Source organism: Argiope bruennichi, chromosome 7 (genome assembly GCF_947563725.1).
Source record: "Argiope bruennichi chromosome 7, qqArgBrue1.1, whole genome shotgun sequence".
Classification (NCBI taxonomy): domain Eukaryota; kingdom Metazoa; phylum Arthropoda; class Arachnida; order Araneae; family Araneidae; genus Argiope; species Argiope bruennichi.
In genome coordinates this window covers 27704850-27727105 of record NC_079157.1, presented here as the reverse complement: position 1 = coordinate 27727105, position 22256 = coordinate 27704850, and the positions used below count along the sequence as shown (strand labels likewise).

The window sequence follows — 22256 nt, the reverse complement described above, 5'->3', positions numbered from 1 at the left end:
CAAGTGTATTTATTAGCGAGTATCCGAACATTAATAATACTCATTTATTAGCGAGTATCCGAACATTAATAATACTCAAGTGTATTTATTAGCGAGTATCCGAACATTAATAATACTCAAGTGTAATTATTAGAGAGTATCCGAACATTAATTATACTCAAGTGTACTTATTAGAGAGTATCCGAACATTAATAATACTCAAGTGTATTTTTTAGACAGTATGCGAACATTAATTATACTCTAGTCTATTTATTAGCGAGTATCTGAACATTAATAATACTCAAGTGTACTTATTAGAGAGTATCAGAACATTAATAATACTCAAGTATATTCATTAGCGAGTGTCCGAACATTAATTATACTCAAGTGTATTTATTAGCGAGTGTCCGAACATTAACAATACTCAAGTGTATTTTTTAGAGAGTATCCGAACATGTTTGGAAGACACCAATCTTACTGATTCTCATATGAAATTGAATCTAATATGCCATATTCGAATTCAATCCGATTCACAGAAATAAAAGATCCAATTTTACCTGTATGTCCATCATTTACAACGGTAGCTTGCTTGACAAGGGTATTGTAACCGAAGAAGTACAGTTTGTCGAGATGACGGTCCCGTCTCACATTATTGGTTTGAATGTCGATCGGAGATTGTATGTCTCCATTGCAGGCGGGAAATAGTCTTGGCCATTGTCTTGGACCTGAATTGTAGAAGAGAAGATAAATGAATGATTATTTGCGTTGTTTGATGCTCTGTGAATGGAATTTATGACTTTACGAAGATCAATCAAAAAATTAGTTGCATTTCTTCGTAAAAGTTTCTTTCACAAAACTCTGTGATAACGCTTCAGGAATTTATCATGTGACGTAGCGACCTCCACTCGCAGTTTTAGTTTAATTGATAACTGAGCCTTTAGCGCAACTCATCATATGCAAGGGGTGTCCAAATTAGAAATGCATGCAGTGATTCGGTTTTTGTGGATGAAAAGGTATGTAATCAATACCCCGACCTAGCCAGAGACCATGCGGGAAACTTGATGGGGCTACCGAAGAGGAGCCCCACCTAGCACGAAGAAACAACGACACTTGATGATATTGGACACTAGCAAACAACAAAGGACCCTCTAGAGAAGACGCATATTAGTTCAGAAAAAAAAAAGAATAGAAAAAACATTACATTTTACATTACATATTAAATTGTGAAGCATTAAAAATGCATTAAGAACATTAAATGTACATTCACTTTTTACAGTAGGAGATAACTAAAGACAAGAACTTTGCCAAAATGTCCTTAATAGAAGTTATAAGTGCATTTAACTGAAATTTAACAGCAATGGCATGATGTGTATGGTGAAAATGCAATGACACGCCAAACTGTAGTGAAGTGGTACAACATGTTTTGCAAATTGATGTACAGATATTGACGATTCTGAGCGCCAGAGAAGACCATCATCTGCGACAAATTCTGATGCTGCTTATGTTAATGACATGCGATGAGATTTCTTTGCAGACGGCATTAGAAAAACTTGCGTTAGACCTCGACAAATGTTCAAATAACGGAGGTCATTTCGTCGAAAAATAGATTTAGCAAGAAACTTTAGAATACAAATAAAATTTTAAAAACTTTTGACTCTGTTTCGTTTTCTTAAGCAAAGTAAATAATTTTTTTAATGATTCTCGTGTTTGCAAGATAAACATAAAAACTCATCAGACATTTTGATCCATTTACTGGTCAATCAATCAGATGGAACGTACTATAACCCGGTAAGTATGAGCAAGGAAACACATATTTCAGAAAAATTTCTGATGTATAAAGATAACATTTTTGATATATGAATGCATTGTTTCCAAATGAAGAGGAAAACATAAGATTTCTTATTAATATACAAAAGAAAGTTAATTTATTAATTAGTTAGTTCCCCAAAAATAATAGTTGATTTAGTTTTATTTTATTATTCATAACTCGATGTCTATGATTCCCTCAACGAAGTACTTCTTTAAGTACCATATTGTGAAACATATTGAAATCGTGATATTAAAATTTTAGATAGATATTAAAATTTTAGTAAATTTTAGAATCTAGGCCCCTGATATCATAGTGCTATTAAAATTGAACTGTTTGTTGGATCTGCGTTCCTTGAAGATACACAGGTAATAAATACATAAGCAGAATCTTTTTTCCTTATCCTACAGAAACGAACGAAAATCACGTGACTAAATGTTTGATGGAACAATGAAAAGGATTTGAATTTCTTTGCAACAATGAAATCTATTACTGAAAATTATAAAAAATATTTTTTTTTCAAAATTCATTAAAAGTTGTGGGCTGTGGTGGCCTAGTGGTGAGGTCTCGGCTAACCTGAGTCCCAGGGATTCAGGTTCGAGACCCTATTCCACCGAAGAACCGTAGTATAAGGAGGTCTGTTACATGTTAAATACGTCAGGGCCAAACGGCCTCCCATTGGTGTGGTGTGGTGTGGAGAGGGGTGCCGACTCGGGTGTCGTCCCCGTTATCTGACCGCAGTTCAAAATTACGAGTCCGTCCCAAAACAACGATACGTTAATATAACTAAACTAAACTCATTAAAAGTTGTATGATAGCCAAATTAGTATAATAAAGAAGGTAATTTTAAGATAAAATTTATTTTTGTGCAGTAATATTTTGGAAGTTAATGAGCATAACGACAAAATTCTTATTTATTTTTAATTAACTAAATTTTTAGTTAATGTTTTTATAACATGGCTTCTAGTTGTACATTCCAATGCTGCAAAATATGCCTATGCCAAAATTGGTTGTTTTAGTTCAAATGGTTTGTCTAGTAAGAGTGCTGACACATTCGCACGCACGCACACTGACAAACACACTGTTGTGTATTTTCTGATAGGCTTTATTTAAACAAAGTCAACGGTTTTACCGAATAATACAGCTAGTATTCCGAAGTTAACAAAACAGCAGAGTGAAGAAATATGAAATTCTGCATATGAAATACTGCTGACCGGCAGAAAATTTAATATCCTTTATTAAATGCAAGATATCCATTTAATGAAATTTAATGAAGGAATTTATTTTTTAAAAATATCTTCTGCAGCATCATTCTTTTCAGAGATTGTCCTATTTTTGGCAGCGAATTCCCAAGCCCAATTTACTTAAACCTTTATTTACCGTTTTGAAATGACAATGATAAAGGTAATGCAGCAGTGAAATACAACACTCTTTTTTTTCAGAATGGTTTATCTCACGCTTTTATGTCACGCAAAAGGCCATTGCTCTACTGTTATCCAAATGACTTTTCTCGTTTAGATATCAGTGCACTGGTTTCCTTTTCAGTTTCATCTGATAAATTGTCTCATTTCCGAAATTCATTTACCCAATAACGACAATGCATAGTATAAAATGCACACTGAAGTATAGAGAGAGTATTGCAATCGTCAAAAATTTTGAACTCGATATTTTGACGACTCTCCATGAGTACAAAAAACACATTTTTGGTGTTTTGTCCATTTGTCTATCTCTGAACGTGATAACTCAAAAATGCTTTGAACTAGATGAATGAAATTCGGTATACGGACTCAAGATCAAATTTGTAGATTTTTGTCAAATTTTGAACGTAATCCATTGTCTGTCTGTCTGACTGTTCGATTACAAGTGAACTCGGTAACTCCTAAATTCAAAGAGTTTGGTAAATAGAACTTGGTACATAAGTTTGGTATTTAAAATACAAGTTTTTTTAAATCAAATTTTCAATCAAATGATGATCAAAAAATGAAAAATCAAATGATGATTAGTTCAATCATCATCTGTGAATCTATCCTATCGCATTGCATGGAAACGCAATTACTCATAAATGGAATGACTTACATCAATGAAATTCGGAAGAAGGAACATTTAAAAGTATCAGAATATTTTCACGTTGAAGACTACGAGAATATGGACTTTATAATTGGTCCATTTCAATCCCCTCCCCCCCAAATGACAAAAACCCGATACTACGCAACTTTTAAAAGTAATGAGATATTTTCATTTTGATTGCTGCGTAGAAGTTGTTTTTATAGTATACAGGCGCTAAATTATAACTTATAGACCATAAAAAGTAATGGCAGATCATGTAGATTGTTACGAGAACATTAACTTTATAGTTTCATTTGGCAATTTCAACAATTTCAAAATGGACTTTTGGCAATAACTGCTTGCATTATGCTGATTGCTATAAAGAAAGGAATTTTATGATTTATTGATGACATTGGCCTATAATAAAACTATTTTACTTTTTCAGTACAATTTTTTGATAGTGATAAAACATTTTATACCGATTGCTACGACGAAATTCACAGGTTTCAATTTCCAGCACCAAACGTAAAGCTGAATTATATTCAAATACCAGCAGTACCCGCATGGCGTTGCCCAAGAGGAAAAAATTAGCTTTGAACTTAAGTCTAGCCTCCGCCTGATATGACATGGGCATGTCACGCAACATCAAACAAACATAAAAATATATTTAGAAATCATCATAAATAACTATAAAAATTTTTTATAGCACACATTCAGAAATATTTAAATTATTAAAAAGGTAAAAATATGATACGTTCATAGACGAAACAAATCATTAAATTATGCAATAGAAAAGCTGTTTTAAAATCAAAAAATATACAAATAGGTCATTGTACCCATTGTTCCACACTTGTTTATCAACTCTGTATAATCTGATAAGAATTTAAAATCCAGATTACTTCATAATATTTCCCCTATAAATGTCCTACAAAATGGTACAAATATCTCCAATATCAGTTAATTTTTTGGAACATAATGAGTTTTGAATCGCTGTTTAAAATAAGACGTAAACAAAGAAACATATCGCATATACATACCACAGCTCTTGCTATTTGCGCATGCGCAATTTGAGATTTTCGCCAATGCGCGGATAAGTGCAAAGCACAGATACTGCTGTTTTGCGCATGTGCGAATCGTAGTAGGAAAATAATTAAAATCGCAATTATAAAACTCCTTTTTTTATTTTGATATAACTTCAATATACTAAAACCTTCTCTAATATTTGCTCTACAAAATGGTATAAATATCTCTAAAATTAGTTAAGTATTTCTCGATTTTTTTTCTTTCAAATATACAGAGCTTTCATGAGACTTCATTTTATACTGTGTATAGATAACTTGATGTGGTCACAACTTTTAAGCAAAAAAGAAAATTATAAATATAATTGTCGAAAATCATTATATCAAGTAGTAGGATTGGTCTGATATCTGGCTTTGCTGTTTCAAGTACATTGCGTCAATACTGATACTTTTACCCGATACTTTTGTATCTGATAACAAGTCTTTCTTTTCACCTCAGAACAAATTTTCTTCTTTCAGGAAGAGCTATTGGTGATGTGCCGGTAGCATGGTTTGCTAGTGATTGAAGGTTGGGTAAGAAAAGCGAAAGAAAGCATTTGTCTATATAGTTAGTATTAAAAAAGGCAAATATATTTCAGAATTGTGTGCAGCTTTACTTTGGATAAAGGGCAGCAACAGTTTCGAATTAAAAAATATATATATCTTGGTTAAAAAACACCGGATATGCTCATAGTGTCGCCGAGGCAGGATGGTAATTTAGGGAACATCGACATGGCACTTTGTATCATATTTATTAGTATCACTCAACTGAACATGAATTGAAGACGAGTAAATTACAGCCATTCAATAAAGAAGACTTAGTACTCTACTGATACCGAGGACTTAGTACTCTAAGCCTGTATCTGTTTTACATATCTGATAAAGACTCCCGGGGGGGTACCTCGAAATGAGGATGAGATGCTTCCGGCATGGTGGTTGGATCTCGCCACCCTTGAGGGTACACAAATAGGTGGGGTATCTGACTCCTCCCATCGATGACGGGACGTACTTCCTTCGGGGAGGGTTGTACCGCGGCCGGTGATGACCCTTAGGACTCAACCACAGTTCCCGCCAGTGTTGTTGCTGCGGCGGTCCGGTCATTCAGTTTTATTGTTTAAATCCGTGTGCCTTCGTGGCGGGTCGCAGAGTCAGATGGCTGACTTACATATCTGATAATTTTCTATACCTGGTACAAAGTATCAGCTTAAACCAAATCAACCAAGAGACTGAGGAGATGAAAAGGAAGATTAATTTAAAAGAATCAGATTACAGGGCAAGTGCTAGAAAAGATTTATCATTATTAAGCATGATGTCGAGAAAAATCGATTTCATTTTAATAAATTATTTCCGGTTCATAAAACGTTGTTTTACATTCGTCATTATGTCGCTTTTCACAATTGATTGCTTAGGTTGGGTTCATCGTATTTATTTTAAATCGTGACTAAACTCGAAGTGGCATTTCCGTGATGACGTGGATGACTCTTATTAAGCGCAATCACATTTCCATGATGATATGTTTTCAATGTCACGTGGATTCCTTGTACAAACAAACATCACATAGGGTTATTTCATCTTTTTGCAATTAATTTTCAGAAATTTAGGAAATATGATTTTAAAAAGAAAAGGAAACTCAAAGAAAACCAGATGGTAATTTTTCAAGGTTTTTCGGTCAGAGTTCTTTCTATTCTGTCCGTCGATTTTCTTCTCGGTGATTTAGCATTCTGTATTTTGAATTTAGCTTCTTACTGTACTAAAGAGAAACTAGTATATATTTTGAAATAGTAATTTTCCTTATTGGCCAAATTTGGACCAGGTATGCAATTTTTATGACAACATCGTACATCCAATTTCGTTAATCAATAATGTTTTTATTTGATTCATCATGATCATGGACAGGGAGGCAAATTGTTACAGAAAAAATATGGTTTCGGAAACCAGGAGGCTTTAGATGTTAAAATACATTCAAATTTCACTCTGAACTCATCATATCTAAACAAAGGTAAATATATACACAATATTACATGTTAAAATAAAGAAAGGTGAATTTGAAACGACAGACGATGAGTTCTGTCAATAAATTTCTTTTATTGTCTCATGATAATTACGGAAATGTTCCATTTTTAGATACTTTTGAAAGTTAAGTTCAAATAAGAAGCCAGAAAGCAGAAAAAAAAGAAACCAGGAGAGTGCCTTCAGAACTTATATTAGCTTTATAAGGGAATTTAACTAATACAATATTTTGACTTTAGCGAGTGTAAACTCTGAGAGGGCGAAAAGAAAAGAAAAAAAGAAAAATTAAAAATTAAAAAAAGAAAAGGAAAATTTATGTAAAAAATATTTGATATGATTAAAAAGATAATTTTTTTAAATCTTAAGATGCTGTAAAAATCATTTATTCATTGTTAGAGTTTCGAAAGTTTTTGTGAAAAAGTATGAAAATTTCGCTTAACTTTTAACTAATTTAAATTCTACTTAACGAAATCACTTCGAGGTGCATATTACCAACTACCAAATTCTATATGTGCCAAGTCTGGTAAGGTCTGAGTCAAATAAGTGTCTTCCAACATACACCTGCACCCAAGGAAGATAGAAAAATACAATCCATCCACTTCAATTTGAGGCATATGAGGGAAAGGCAAAAATGCTATATCCTAGGTTTGCTTTTATCCACGGTTAGAATTTTTTAAATTGTACTATATGGAAAGATTTGCCAATAAATAGATAATAACAAAACAATGAACATCTAAACACATTTACCATTTGTGGAGCCATGATAACTGTAAGTCTCTTCATTGTCTTTGTCACAATATCCGGCTGAACTTAGTTCTGAAATAAATGTAATTAATTATTTTTATTTAGTACTAAGCTTAAAAGACGCGTATAAAAAAGTGCTTTCTTATGTTACTCTACCTCTAATAACGATTAAGATTAATAAGAAAAATCGATGATTAACCTTTTTAAAAGAACAAATGAAGTTAATAATAACTTTCAGTTAATTTATTTTTCTTATGATGATGCTAAAATTTATCGTTTCTAAGTTCAAATTTTAAACTTTCAAAAATATGATAATGCAATTTACAATTATAATCATTGAATTTGCAATGAATAGTACTACGATCGTTGTTATGTAGTTTTTAAATTTCATTGTAACTCTGGCATTTAAGTATTTATATGAAAAAAATCGAAGATGCATTATTAAAATAAATTTCTATATTTCAATTAGAAAATTTGAGTTTATTGTTTCTAAGAAACGACATTCTCTCGTTGTTTACATAAGAGTTCATTAAATAATAAGTATTATACATATTAAAGCTAATCATACATAAGTGTTATTACATTAAAGCAAATTAAAGTGTTATTATATTATATTAAACGTACATTACATAAGTGTTATTATATTAAAGCAATTCATAGAAGTCACTTCGTAACAATTAAAATTCTACACTATGTCTATCGAATACAGAACCAGCATTCTAGAATTATTAAGAATTATATAAGATCACGCATTTATCAGAATATCGTAAAAAACAACATATAAAAAAGAAGAAAAAAAGATTTTTTTAAATACGGCTTTCTATTATTTTATGATTTAATTCTTGCTGGTTGTTTTAATTTTATCTTATTGCAAAGCCCATGGATCAAAAATAAGTCCACGACAAAGAAGAAGAGTGATATTTTCTGTACATCAAAGTCACTACTTAGATCACCAGAGGAAACTATTGACTTACTCCAAATTATAATTATATTATAACCTATATATGAGTTAGATTGTCGTCCAGTAGAAATTTCAAGAAAAATCAACATTAATGTTTTGTTCAGAAAAAAACGCCTTTAAATATTGCCCCACCCATACCTCACCATTAGATACCACTGTGCACTTCTATCTACTGGTTTTTTAAAAATATAATTGTTAAGAGTATAACATAAGTCTTGGTTTGCAAATTAATAATAATCCGAAGTAGTTTTATCTAATAGATCTGATATGTCTTTTAAGGAAACTGGAACGTACTTGACAAAGAAAAGGATCGAAATCTAAGTTACAAATAACGTAGATCTTTTCCAAGTAAATATTATATTTGATTTAAAATTTAGCATATATAAAAGTAACGTGCTGTTTTTATTATAATACAGCATAAAAGTTTTTGTTATTTAAAAGTATTTGCTTTATAGTAGCAAATCGAAAATGTGATGCTATAAACTTCACGTGCATAAATACTCAGAGCACTCAGGAAAAAAAAAGGCTGATTAAAATCTCTACAAAATTGATATAATAAGTGAGTACAGATTTATTTATTAGAAGGAGCTTTTTTTGTTTAATCCTTATGTTCATTTTATATAGTATACCATACATACAACTTTATAAAAATATACTACCACTATAAAATAATTTTAATACCAATATAAAATTATACCCCTAAATATGTATGTTTATTATAAAATACACATGCCTAAATGTTTGTTCTTACGCATTTTTATATATGCATACCTATATACATTTTTTTTCTTTTTTTGCTTTTCTTCAAAAAACCAATTTGCCACGATAAGGGTTAATATATATGAAGTAAAAGTTTTTAAAATTATGTAAAAATTATTATATATCATGAAAAATTTATAACATTTTTCATTATGGATATTCTTTTAAAAATATATCTGCCCATAATTAAATGAAAATATATTAAAAAGTTATTTGTGCTTTTAAATATTATAGAATAAAATTTTATGAGAATGCAATAGAAAAAATTTTCTGTATGCATTCTGAAATCGGAACAAAAAAATATGTTTTGAGAAAAATGCAAGTATTCATCTTTTTTTATCATAGTGGCTGCTATTAATACATTTTAAAAGATTATTTATGAGTTTATAATTTTCCAAAACTATGAAAATTATGATTTTTCATAATTAGTGAAAATTTATATAAATTTTGTGATTAAATCTCGAGTTAAAATGAATTTGATTAAAAGTGAAAAATTGTCCTATTTTTCTAAAGAAAAAAATTTAATGTTCTTTTTCTTTCAATTTTTTTTTTTTTTGAAAAGAATACTGTTATCATTTCCATTTTAAGTAGTATTAAACAAAAATAATAAAGAAAGAACAAAAATAAACTTACTTGTTGCAATCAGAAATATGGTCAGGATCATAAAAACAGCCATGATTCCCTACAATTTATAAATTTATAAATACTTTAAAAAAAATAAAAATTGCTTGTATTATAATAAATATTTTTACATATATACTGTTTGTTGGCAAAGTGTCATGCAAATGAAAAGAAAGTAATTCCCGGGTGCATTTAAAAGATATACTCTTGACATCTGCACAAATATTTTTTTCAGAAGAATGCGTGTTAGTTATTGTTGAATTTGGGGAATTGAGGACATCGCCCGATTGGTTTTTCGGAATTTTTTTTTTGTCATTTTTTGTTCTCTTTATTCGGTAGAACATGCGATGTAACAAAAAGGTGAAATATTTGAAAGTATAATTGCGGTTAGCGAAAATTCCGCTGTTAAATCCGATGATTTTATTGTAATAATTCGATGTTATTTATTGTGCATTTTTAAACTAAGCATTTGCAAAATTTTGTAAAAGTAGTGTAAATAAGTTTATGAACCAACACTCTAATTTTTCTAATGTGATACAAATCTAATGAGGAAAAATATTTGCTCACAGGTCGTTCTGAAACTTTTTATTTTTATTTTATATCTTTTGAAGACTTATTTGAATTATATATTTTGGAAATAAATGCATACTGAAATATTTAGGATGGTACATAGTCTCTTTCTTTTAAATTTATTGAGTCTTTTTCAATTTTCTTTTCTTTTTACAATATTTGCTAATTCTTTTTTTTATATGTATTTCCAACTAAAAGAATAAAAATTTCATGATTTATTTGTTTGAAAATTATTTCAGTAAAATAAGAAATAGAAATACAAAAAATTTAAGAACATAAGAAATATTCTTCTAGAATTATTTATTTGTTTGAAATTCTATTTATACTATTCTATTAAATTTTGTTTCTAAAGGCAGAATTACTTTAAGACCTTTTTATTTATTTAGAATCTTGATAATTAAAAAAAATAATTTATATTATTTGAATTTTGTTTAATAAATTAAAGTAATTTCCTTATTTTTTTATTTGGTTAGAACTCATTAAAACTCATTAGAACTTATTAAAACAAATTAATTTTCTATTTTTTATTTGTTTAGAATTTTGCTTATTGAAACAAAGTAATTTTCGAATTTTTTTTACTTATTGAAATGTTTTGTTGTTTGCAATTCTGTTTATAAAAACCAATAAATTTTTCGCATTTTTTTATTTGTTTGGAATTTAGTTAATTAAATAAACACATAATATAGGATTCGCAATTACATCGTTAAAATGAATTTTTTTCTCTTCCATTACTGCTTGGTAATCAAATAAACATTTCAAACATATGAATTAAAATAAAATAAATTTTTAATTTTTACTATCTCCCAGCAAAGTAACTCGATCTTTTTATTTTCTGCAATTCTGTTTACAAAACCCTTAATAAGTATTTAATTTGCAATAAGATTATAGAAATAAAATTTCAATCATCAATTGTGTTGGAAATTCCTCAATACAACAATGGCAGCGAACAAAAAGGTAATAAAACAAATAAAAATTGAAACAATAAAAAATATCTTTGAAAAATAGAAAACAACGACAGCAATTTAATATTCATGCTTAATAAAAATTTAATATTGATGAAATAAAAGCAACAGGTTAAATTATTAATAGATTAATAATCTTATAACATCAAATATAATATTATATAAATATTAAAAATATATCAATTAAAATTTTAAGCAGCCAATTATAAAAAATTAATTCAATGCAAAAAATGCAATCGAAAGATATAAAAATAAACAGTAAAATAAATAAATAAATGAATCAAAAAAGAATGATTTAATAATGAAGCCAATACTTAATAAACATTAAGAACAAAAAATAAACAACAAAATGAATAAATAACTAAACCGGCACTAGTAGAATGATTTAATAATGAAACATAAAAATTATTAATAAATATTAAGAACAAAAAATTATACACTAAAATAAATAAATAAATAAAACGAAATACATAGAATGATTTAACAATGAAACGTAATAATACTTATTAAATATTAAGAATAAAAAATAACAGCAAAATAAATAAATAAATGGGATGTATTAATGTTTAATAAATATTAAGTATAAAAAATAAACAGCAAAATAAATAAATGAAATAAGTAGAATGATTGAACAATGAAACATAATAATACTTAATAAATATTAAGAATAAAAAAATATACAGTAAAATAAATAAAACGAAACAAGTGGAATGATTTAACAATGAAACGTAATAATACTTATTAAATATTAAGAATAAAAAATAACAGCAAAATAAATAAATAAATAAAAGGAAATAAGTAGAATGATTTAAGAATGGGATGTATTAATGTTTAATAAATATTAAGAATAAAAAATAAACAATAAAATAAATAAAACGAAATAAATAGAATGCTTTAACTGTGAAGCATAATAATACTTAATAAATATTAAAAAGAAAAGTAAACATTTTCTAAATAAATATAAAGCAGAGTTTACACTGAATTCTTACTATATTACCCTAGGCGGAAGTACCTCTTAACACAAGATGCACTAATTCTGTTGTTTTTATACTCAAGTTCAGAAAATCTATATCAACTTTCCGAGACTTCTTCCTTCCTTCCTGGTCCTGTTGTCTTCTTCCTTTTCACCTTCCTTACCTCCTTTTTATGTCACGTAGCAAATCAAACAGGTGCCATTTGAAAAGGAAACAGTTTCTTTTTTAATTGAAATATCCCATTATCCTAATTTACTCATTATATTATTTTATGAATAATGGGGATTTTTTTTATCAAGTATCGGATTTCAAAATAGATTGCTCATTCATTTTCCGTACAGATGGTGTTTACGTGTTTCGATATGCAGCTGCAATTAATATAAGGGGGAAGGAAATTTGGGATTGTTTTTCGGGACTGTTAAAAAAATATTTGGCAATTCGGGTTTGTGAATTCTGCTTATGCAATTCTCAGCTACGGCGCATGTTTTTGTTTTGTAAGCCTCTCATATTTCATCTTTGCTGTCTCATGGAGATATATTGAGATAAAATTGCATGATATTCATATTTTAATTTTAAAGAAGAATATTTAAAGTATCTTTTTTTTTTGTATTTTGAATGAAATAACTAGATTAATCTCTTCCTTGAAAATAATAAGTTTAAGTTTGGCCTCTTTCTGTCTCACCTAGCGTTGAAAGAGTGAAACCGAAATTGATTATTTGAATTTGACCTCAAAAAGTTGCGTGTAAACACTTAACCTGTGTTGTGTCGTGACTTATGCACTTTACAAGCCGGCCGACAGTTGTGTGTCAGCGATTTAAGCCGAGTGAGCGTCTCTTGCTTTTTCAATAGCACCAGCTAGGGCCAATGGTATGACTTAGCACTTCATTCGTCGCATTTGCTTGCAAAACCCCTTTTTACAGAGGGGGGGGGCGCATTCACACACCTCACAGATAGAACACAGCAGAAAAACAACCATACCGAAACCAGGGTTCGAACGCCGGATACCCAAATCACGGGGAAGACGCGCTACCTCTAAGCCAGGGTGCCGACATTCTAAGCGTTGCAGTTCCACTATACAGTTAATCATATACATAATGAAAAGGTTATAATTTAAGATTTCCACAGCTTCATTTGTTTTGCAAAGGAACCAGTCCATTTTGGTGTTGCCAATAATTTTTCATTTCTTTTCTTTCCAAAATTGTTTTTTTTTCTGTAAATAAAAGTAAAAAAAAAATGTGTGCATTTTTTTATACTTTTAATTAATGCGACTCGTTTAATATTCATAAAGGCGGGATAATTTTATTTCAGTAAATAAAAGTAATTTTTTTTTTTTTTTACTTTTCGTATACGTAGTATAGAGAATCGTCATCGTCAAAATATTCAAACTCGAGATTTTGACGCATCTCCACATTTTAAACCTCTCAGAGATCCAAAAGCACATTTTTTGAAAAATGTCCGTCTGTCTGTGATAAAGATAGGTCAGAAACGCTTTGTCTTTGATGGACGACATTTGATATTACAGCCTTTACACAAAATTTGCAGATTTCTATGAAATTTTGAGTAAACTCCTCTCAGAGGAAATATGTCAGTCTGGCTGTTCGAACCTAATTCAACACAATAACTGCAAAACGAAAAGATCTAGATAAATAAGATTTAGTACCCAGATTTAACATGTAAAGTATAGACACCTGCCAAATCTTGAGTCATGTCCAACTACGTGTTGACTGTCTATCGGTCTGTACTTTCAGAAACATGTAAACGCAATAATTTAAATATATCAAACTAAGTTCGGGATTTCGTAATCACAAGAGCAGATACGTGTCGAATTTTTGCTCCGGTCCATTGAAAAAAACATGTCCAAAAGACAAATTCGATTTTTGAATATTATTAGCGTATGCCAGGGTCTGATTCGCCAAATTACTCGTCGCTTTAAAGTCAGTAAAAAGGCTAAATTCCAAGGTTAATATTTCGTAGCTATTGCGCGCCATTGCCATGCAAGGCGTTCTCTAGGTGAGTTCTATTTTGAGTGAAACCACTACCATCGGTTTTTTTTAAATTTTATTTAACATGTCTTGTTTCACATTCATAAAGTTGTGATTTCTTACTCGATTTTTTGTTCACTGCATGCACTAGTTTTGAAATTTTATCCATTTTCACATTGAAGAAACTACAGGTTTGTCACAACGGTTTTCAGTGATTACAAAAATTATTGTAAAAAAAAAAACCTAATTTGGCATGCCATTGTTTCGATATATCGTACAGACATCTTTTAAATTCTTAATAATACCATTTCTGTCAGTAAATTTCGATATGAGCTCGGTCACGATATCTCGAAGAATGTCAAGGCGATTTTCCAATTTTCACTAATTATTGTCCCGCATTTAGACTATGACACTAGGCACAGTATCTATGATTCCTACTTTTGAGAGTATTAATAGCTTTATTGATATTCTCAAAACTATCTCACTTTGTACTTATGTAACCTTAAAACTGTCTTTGAAAATTAATGACCAATATAAATTCACGAAGTCAAAGCACTCATTGATTTTTTTCCTTCATTCACGCCATTTTGAAAACAATCGAAGGTAAAATTATTATTTCTGCTTTAATTGCACTATCTGTGAGACTAATAAGAAATTTAAGAATACAGTTAATTTTTTGTAAAAAGTTTGTGTATTAAATTCAGTGATTTTTTTGTCGTAATAATTTGTTGTAATCAGGGAATGACTTTATGATCACTCTGTATATTATTTTAAAATTTTCCAAAACTGAATTATTATCTTACTAGCATTACCCTCATAGCGTTGCCCGTGGCATAACATCTAAGAGGAAAAATTAGCTTCAGACTTAAGTCTAGCCTACTCCCGAAATGACATGGGAATGTCATGCAGGATCAAAAAGATATTTAGAAATCGTCAAAAATAACTACAAAACAATTTTTTATAGCATATATTCAGAAATATTTAGGGCTAACCTTTGATATACTGTCATTTGGCGCCTTGCGAGGTAGGCAATGTTTCGGTGGCGCTTTGTTTGGGGTTACATGGCTGCAATTTTTTTTTATGTTACTATATGCTACTGTATTCCGACCTTTCCTTTTCATTTCCCTTGATTTTTTTCCTGCTGCACATACTTCTTCTGCTTACTTTCATTATTTTCAATTAAATTTTTTTGCATGCATTTCATCTTGCTGCATTTATTGACTTATTTTTTCTATATTTCCGTTAATTTGCTGCAGCGTTCCTTGGAACCTTTAGATTGGAAACGCTGTTGCTGCCTTTCGCGCCACATTCAGCCATTTTGCTAAAATTTGGCGATAAATAGTATTAAAGCGATAAGTAGTATTAAAGATTTTATATGAAAGTTGCCCCCTCCCCTCTCCCAGCCACAAGTGTTAGATGAAGCCCGATCTCTTCATATCCACCAGTGCCTGCGATCCCAGGAATCCTAGACATGGACGCCTATCTATCTCTTAGACATCATCTCAAAACTCACCAGATGTTATCGACCAAACTAATACTCATAACCAGATGTTATTCTTTTAACCACCGTCAAACCTAATACTGTACACGCACCAAATTAAATTAGTACAAAAAAACTTCCTGTCAGTAGGCTGGAAGGTGAAGGTAGATTCCTTTACATCTAAGTTATCAACTGGCAACACAAATTGTTGATGTTAGAAACAGTTAGTATTAGGGATTGGAAATCACTTTTCAACCCCTAGCTTCAAAGATATGGGAGTTATCGAAAAACTTTAAATACAAAAGGTGCCTCTTAAGGAGGCGCTAATTCGGTTAATTGGATTTCTTTTTCTATGTTTAATATTAAGAAAATTATAGTGAAATGAAAATTTCGACTCCCCCCCCCAGCATTTCCACCCTCTTTTAGCTTGATGGGCCATTTACGTGCTCACCCGAGATCTTTAATTTCATAAAACATATTCCATGCCAGTTAAAATCCAAATCTAAATTACTCTAGTTATTTTGTTCACAAGATATCTCGTTCAAGATATCTTGGATGGAGTCCAAATATCAAGATATCTTGTATATCAAGTTAGTTATCTTGTTCACAAGATAACATGGGCAAAGCGTTATACGCATATATATATATGATGACCACGATCGGTGATGAACTGAAGAAATTTCTCCGATATCTTGTCGTGAGAACCATTGTAATAAGTAGTCTTCCTATAGGAATTTGCTTAAAATGTACTCGAACAAAAGGATATTCAAATCTAAGAGAACTGATAAATTCAACTTGAAATTGAAGGTATTTGAATTAGTATTAAAAAGTTCCAGCATCATCAATTTTAACACTGATAAAAATTCATCTAAAATAGAAATAGCAGGAAAGATTTAAAAAATACAAAATATTGAATTTTGGAAATTAACCATTCGAAGCCAGACTCTCGTATCGGAATCAAATAACTGCATCAGATGTTCGAAATAATTTCTGGTGTTGCTGCAACTTTGCAAGCAGGTTAGAACGAGATAGCATTTAGTTTAGTTTGGTTCTACTCTAGACTCTTTTTGAAGCAAACACAGGGGCTATTTCGAAACGAGTTTAGTTCAGTTATATTAATGCCCTCTTTTAAAGCAACACCAGGTTGTTTTGAGACGGATCTCGTAATTTTGAAGAGCTTTCAGGGGACGAGGGCGACACCAGAGCTGCCCTTTCTCCTCCAAACTTCAGCACCAAATCTGCGGGAGGACATTTCAAAACGAGATAACGCCATTAAGGCATCCGCACATATTTACTTTAAATATTTTGAACTTATTTCTTAAAACACAGCATAACTTTTAATAAATTAAATTAATGCGTTTTTAAATATTTTTAACGTTTTCAAAAACAATTGCAACATAATAAAATATGCCAAAATATTTTTTTGCATCCAAACGTTGGAAAAAACATTCTTGAGAAATAGAATGAGTTTTCTTCGAATAATAAATATTATTCAAAGAGTCAACCTTGAGTGTTGCAAAATACATACTTAACTTAGCTTGTTATATACTTATATTATATTGAAAATAAATGTTACGATTAAAAATGCAATAAAATGTTACAAGATAACCTTAGAGATAAGGATTAATTGTTTGATAATATATCAAAAGATTAAAATGTCAATTAAATAGGATGATTTTCAGAAAAAAAGAAAATATTTACAAATTTACAAGTCGTACAAATTTGCGAATGCGAATTGCCAGTTAAAATGACGAAAAACTTGGTAGAATCTCTAGAATCTTGGTAGAATCTCTACTTATAATAAAGATGAATTCGATTGTGTGTGGTGGCGCTCTACAGGCCACCATGTTTTTATCTAGAGTTACTGAAATTGGCATATATATATATATTTTGTGGAGAATGGAAAAAAACACCAGCATGGTTTTTGAAATTTTTATTAGAAATTTAATTAATTAAAATAAGAGAATTTCTGGCTTTTTCAAAAATATTACAACAGTATATTTACAACAGTGTAAGAACTATAAAAACAGTACCAAAGTTATTTTTGCTTCATTTTAAAATTCTAAAATTAATTTTTTAGGATAAATACATTTTTTCCTATTTTAAAAAAATTTCAAAAAAAAAAAATGAAGCATATTTTAAAATGTTGTATTTTATTATTAAAGTGAAAGTTAAAACCGTTTTCATTGTTGGTATTAATATTTCAGCAAGAGCCCCCCCCCCCGTCTTTGACGATCAGGAGATAAAGTGCTTATGTTATTCATGCTGAATAGGTTTCAGTACAAGATATTTTCTTAATAAAAGTTTTGAAAATTTGTTTTATTTAGAATTTTAAATTTCATCCATTATTAAATATGATACTGGTCTTTTCTATTATGTAATTATATGTATAAAGACATTAGAGAAATGCATTGAGCAATGAACAAAACAATGAAAACAATGAGCAAGGTTTTTAAAATAGTATAAGTTATATGTCTAGCAAAAGTTTAAATTTGCTTAAAAATTTTCTACTGAGACATATTTACACAAAAAATTAAATTAAAAATTTTATTGACTATTAATTCCGACTAACTAATTGGTCCCGAAAGGCGATTAGTTCTTTATAATAAGAAATGAACGGGGCTGTTAGAAAATTCCTGTCATTTCAACTCAACTACTCAAAATTCCTTTTGTAAAGAAAATTCACATAAAAATTTAAATTTAAAAATATTCTATAAAAAACTGAATTGAATACTTTAAATCCTGAATTCTAATGCTGTATGTATCATGTGAGAATTTAATTCTCGTGAAACTTGGTTACAGGCCATCGTGAGGAATATGTGTTAAGTTAATAAAAAATAAGACACACTAATATCGAAAAAGTAATTCTTCTATTATGCCAATCGTGGTATTAACCTTTGGAGGACGATGGAAAGCATGCTTGGCACCAAATTCACCAATCTTTGTATGAAGTTATGCAGTTGGTGTAAGTTCTGACAAATTTTTCAATAAGACAGAAACTTAGATGTTTTGGTTCTTTATCTCACAAAAAATGGTGTATCTTGATTTGTTATTTAATTATTAACCAACCAAATTAATTAATCAAATTACATTTCTCTAATAAACTAATTGAATTACTTTTCTTAAGATATTTTCAGTCCTAAAAATATTTTAATATATCATGGTTAAAAAAAATAGTCCTTTAAAGGGTTAACGCAGAATACCGTTACGATTCTGTACTATTGTTTTCCTCTCATAATAATTAGAGTCATAGTAAGAAAATACAGACATTCTTAATGGATATTAGATTAATGACCCCCGTCATTGGCCACAGAAAGAAGATTTTGAAAAATGCTGTAAATTTGATTCTGTCTTTAATAGGAACCGAGAACAGAAGATTCATCTAGAAAATTACATGCTCTATAAATACAGACATTCTTAATGGATATTAGATTAATGACCCCCGACATTGGCCACAGAAGGAAGATTTTGAAAAATGCTGTAAATTTGATTCTGTCTTTAATAGGAACCGAGAACAGAAGATTCATCTAGAAAATTACATGCTCTATAAATACAAAATCTATAGAAACATGAGTTTTGTGATTCAGTTAATACTCTGTCTAAAGTGCTGATTATGGAGACGTGTGAATTTTGATCTCTATTACCATTTTCTTGTATTGTGCGTGTTTACAAATACTGGTCTTTATATATGCTTCGGCTGTGTTTTATTAGCTATGTTTCATACTTTCTAGAACATAATGTGCCGTTTTCCCATATCCAATGTGTTGGATTCTTATCAGGAGGTTTTTCTTAACAAATATTTATTATTACATAAAGTTTAATCATTTATATCTTTTAAGCATTCGTGGGTAATTAAATACGAAAAATCGTTTCTTATTTTGAAGAAATTTCAAGAACAATTGTGGAGAATTAAATGATTGAAAATGCAATTTTTTTTTTATTTCATACATTATGCATTGATGATTCTACTTGTCAATCACATATATTTTGTTTCGATTTTTACATGATTTATAAGTTGATTTATCTCTGAGTTGCTTAATGGAACACACTATCGCGATCAGTACTTTACAGGGCAGAAACTGAACTGAGCATATTATTGAGGACTAAGATCTACAAAATTCAGCAGGTAATTATTTCATGGTAAGTAAGTGCTTACAGAGGGAGTATCAAACATTAAAATTAGATTTTTAACTAAAAATTAATCCAAATTTCATCATTTCCACTCAATGATTTCGAAAATGTTAAAGAAGGAAATTAAAAGAGAAATGACTATGCAGTGACAGGGTAAATAGATAATACCATGCAAAGGACACATAACATATGAATTCATACCGGAATCAAAGATTTTAAAAAGAATATTTCACCCGATGCTAATGCAAATTATATCAGGACATGGAAGATTTCCTGAATACTTCTACAGATTCGGAAGGATGCAAGGCAACAGAGGGGTGTAGGGGAAATAGGCTCCGTTCGGCACTACATAACAGAATGTGTCGAACTTAATGAAATTAGAGGAAAATTCATTTTGAATAATGATAGTTTTAACAAATATTGCCCTAAAAATTCAAAGACATTAAAAAAATTATGCAAAACTTTCCAGCTTATTGTTAACAGTTCGAAAATTCTTTGAACTTTTGTTGGCTGTTGTTCTCTTATGCGAAAGTTGGATAGTTAATTAGCATAATAGCCAGTCACAATAACCCCTGTTTATACGACTTAGTTCTGTGGTAAAGGGGTGACTAGCTGTAATTTAAAAAAAGGATTTCGAAGCCTATTACCATACAAAAACTATTTCCAAATCATATTAAATTTTTAAAAAAATTACATAGGTATCAATTTTATTTCTGAGTAATTTCAATGAATTTTTCAAAATTATTATGTATATATTACAATATTTTTTGTTTTTTTACTAACTTAATTGTATCTCAGGTGAAACAGCTATCTATCATCTGGACTAGGAAAAATAGCAAACTGTTTCCTAACCAGTCTCCATAGACTTGAATTTATCAATAATATTTTCTGCCGCTGCAGAGAAATAGGCACAGCATTACCCTACATGTATTTGAGCACATTCCGGATTTGTCTTGGGATATCAAAAATTCAAATATGAAGTAATTGCTGCAGTAATTATTAAAAAAGATAACTTTTAATTATCTTTCAAGATAGAATATTCGAGATTTATATTGTTTTGCTCATTTCATCTTGGCATAGTGCCGTGAGAAGTGGTTGGCGAGATTGGCCCTCGCCAATGGCGCAGATATAAAGAAAAGCGGGACAAGTCCGTACTGCTTCATAATTCTAGATAGAATAGGGTTACACCATGTCGGTACATGTCTGTCCTGTCATCGACTGCATAGTCGTATCACTGACACTCTGACCCACCCGAAGGCACACGGATAAAATCTGAATGACCGGACCGTCGCTGCAGTAATATAGGCGGGAACTGTGGTTGAGTCCTAAAAGCCATCACCGGTCACGGTACAACCCTTCCCTAAGGAAGTTCATCCCGTCATTGATGGAAAGAGCCAGACCCCCAACTTTTCGTGTACAATCCAGGATGGCCAGAACCAACCATCATGCCGGAAGTTTCTCGTCGAGATGCCCTTCCAGGGGAATATCCACTTAGCACAGAAAAATGTCTCCCCGATATGTAGCATCAGAGATCTCAACATGATCATCATTATCGAAGTGTCCAAGCACAAAAGGCATCAGAGAGGTCTTTGGAAACTTGAAATGAATTTTCTTTGATACTCATATGAAAGAATATTAGGGGGTTTTTTTTTTGGGGGGGGGATTTTGTGAGCTGTCTTACCAGCAAACGAATCTTAATTTCATACAATATTTATAGTAACATTTTTTTCCTATGCCTCTGCATTTGCTTAATATTAAGGCTTAAAAGTTTTAGTTATGTCAGCACGTATCAGCGCAGTTTGTAGAAAAGTTCTTTTGAGTTACAACTTTGAGATTTGTTCTTTCCCCCTTCAGGCAGCTTTTCACATTCTCGTTTACGGAGTATTGTGAGAGTATAGTAATCGTCAAAAAAATTTGAACTCATTTTGACGAATCTCCACGGTTTGGAACTCCCTGAGTTCGATAAACACATTTTTAGTCTGTCTGTCTGTGACAAAGATGACTCAAAAATACTATGATATAGACTGTTGAAATTTGATATCCGGTCTTTACACCAACTTTGTACATTTCTACCAAATTTTGAATAAAATCTGTTCAGAGGGAGTCCTTCTGTCCGACTGTTCGAATATAAGTTAACACGATAATTACAAAACGAAGAGAGCTAGACAGATA

At 30.4% G+C, this 22256-nt stretch overlaps 2 protein-coding genes across 5 annotated transcripts in view; both read right to left on the bottom strand.

Annotated features, from left to right (window-relative positions):
- The window catches only part of LOC129975951 (putative carbonic anhydrase 3), a 30683-nt gene extending 17882 nt beyond the window's left edge, over positions 1-12801 (bottom strand). Inside the window, exons 1-4 of one of the 4 annotated variants that reach the window (XM_056089258.1) lie at positions 12494-12801; positions 9998-10046; positions 7648-7716; positions 537-704 (exon numbers count right to left, since the gene is read on the bottom strand). In XM_056089258.1, the coding sequence (XP_055945233.1) occupies positions 537-704; positions 7648-7716; positions 9998-10040 (280 nt within the window). In that variant the 5' untranslated portion in view covers positions 10041-10046; positions 12494-12801. The remainder of the gene's footprint in view (positions 1-536; positions 705-7647; positions 7717-9997; positions 10047-12493) is intronic. The other 3 variants (XM_056089257.1, XM_056089256.1, XM_056089254.1) reach the window with 3 other exon arrangements.
- Positions 1-22256, bottom strand: part of LOC129975949 (carbonic anhydrase 12-like) — a 137576-nt gene that overhangs the window by 53221 nt on the left and 62099 nt on the right. The gene's annotated exons all lie outside the window — the stretch shown is intronic.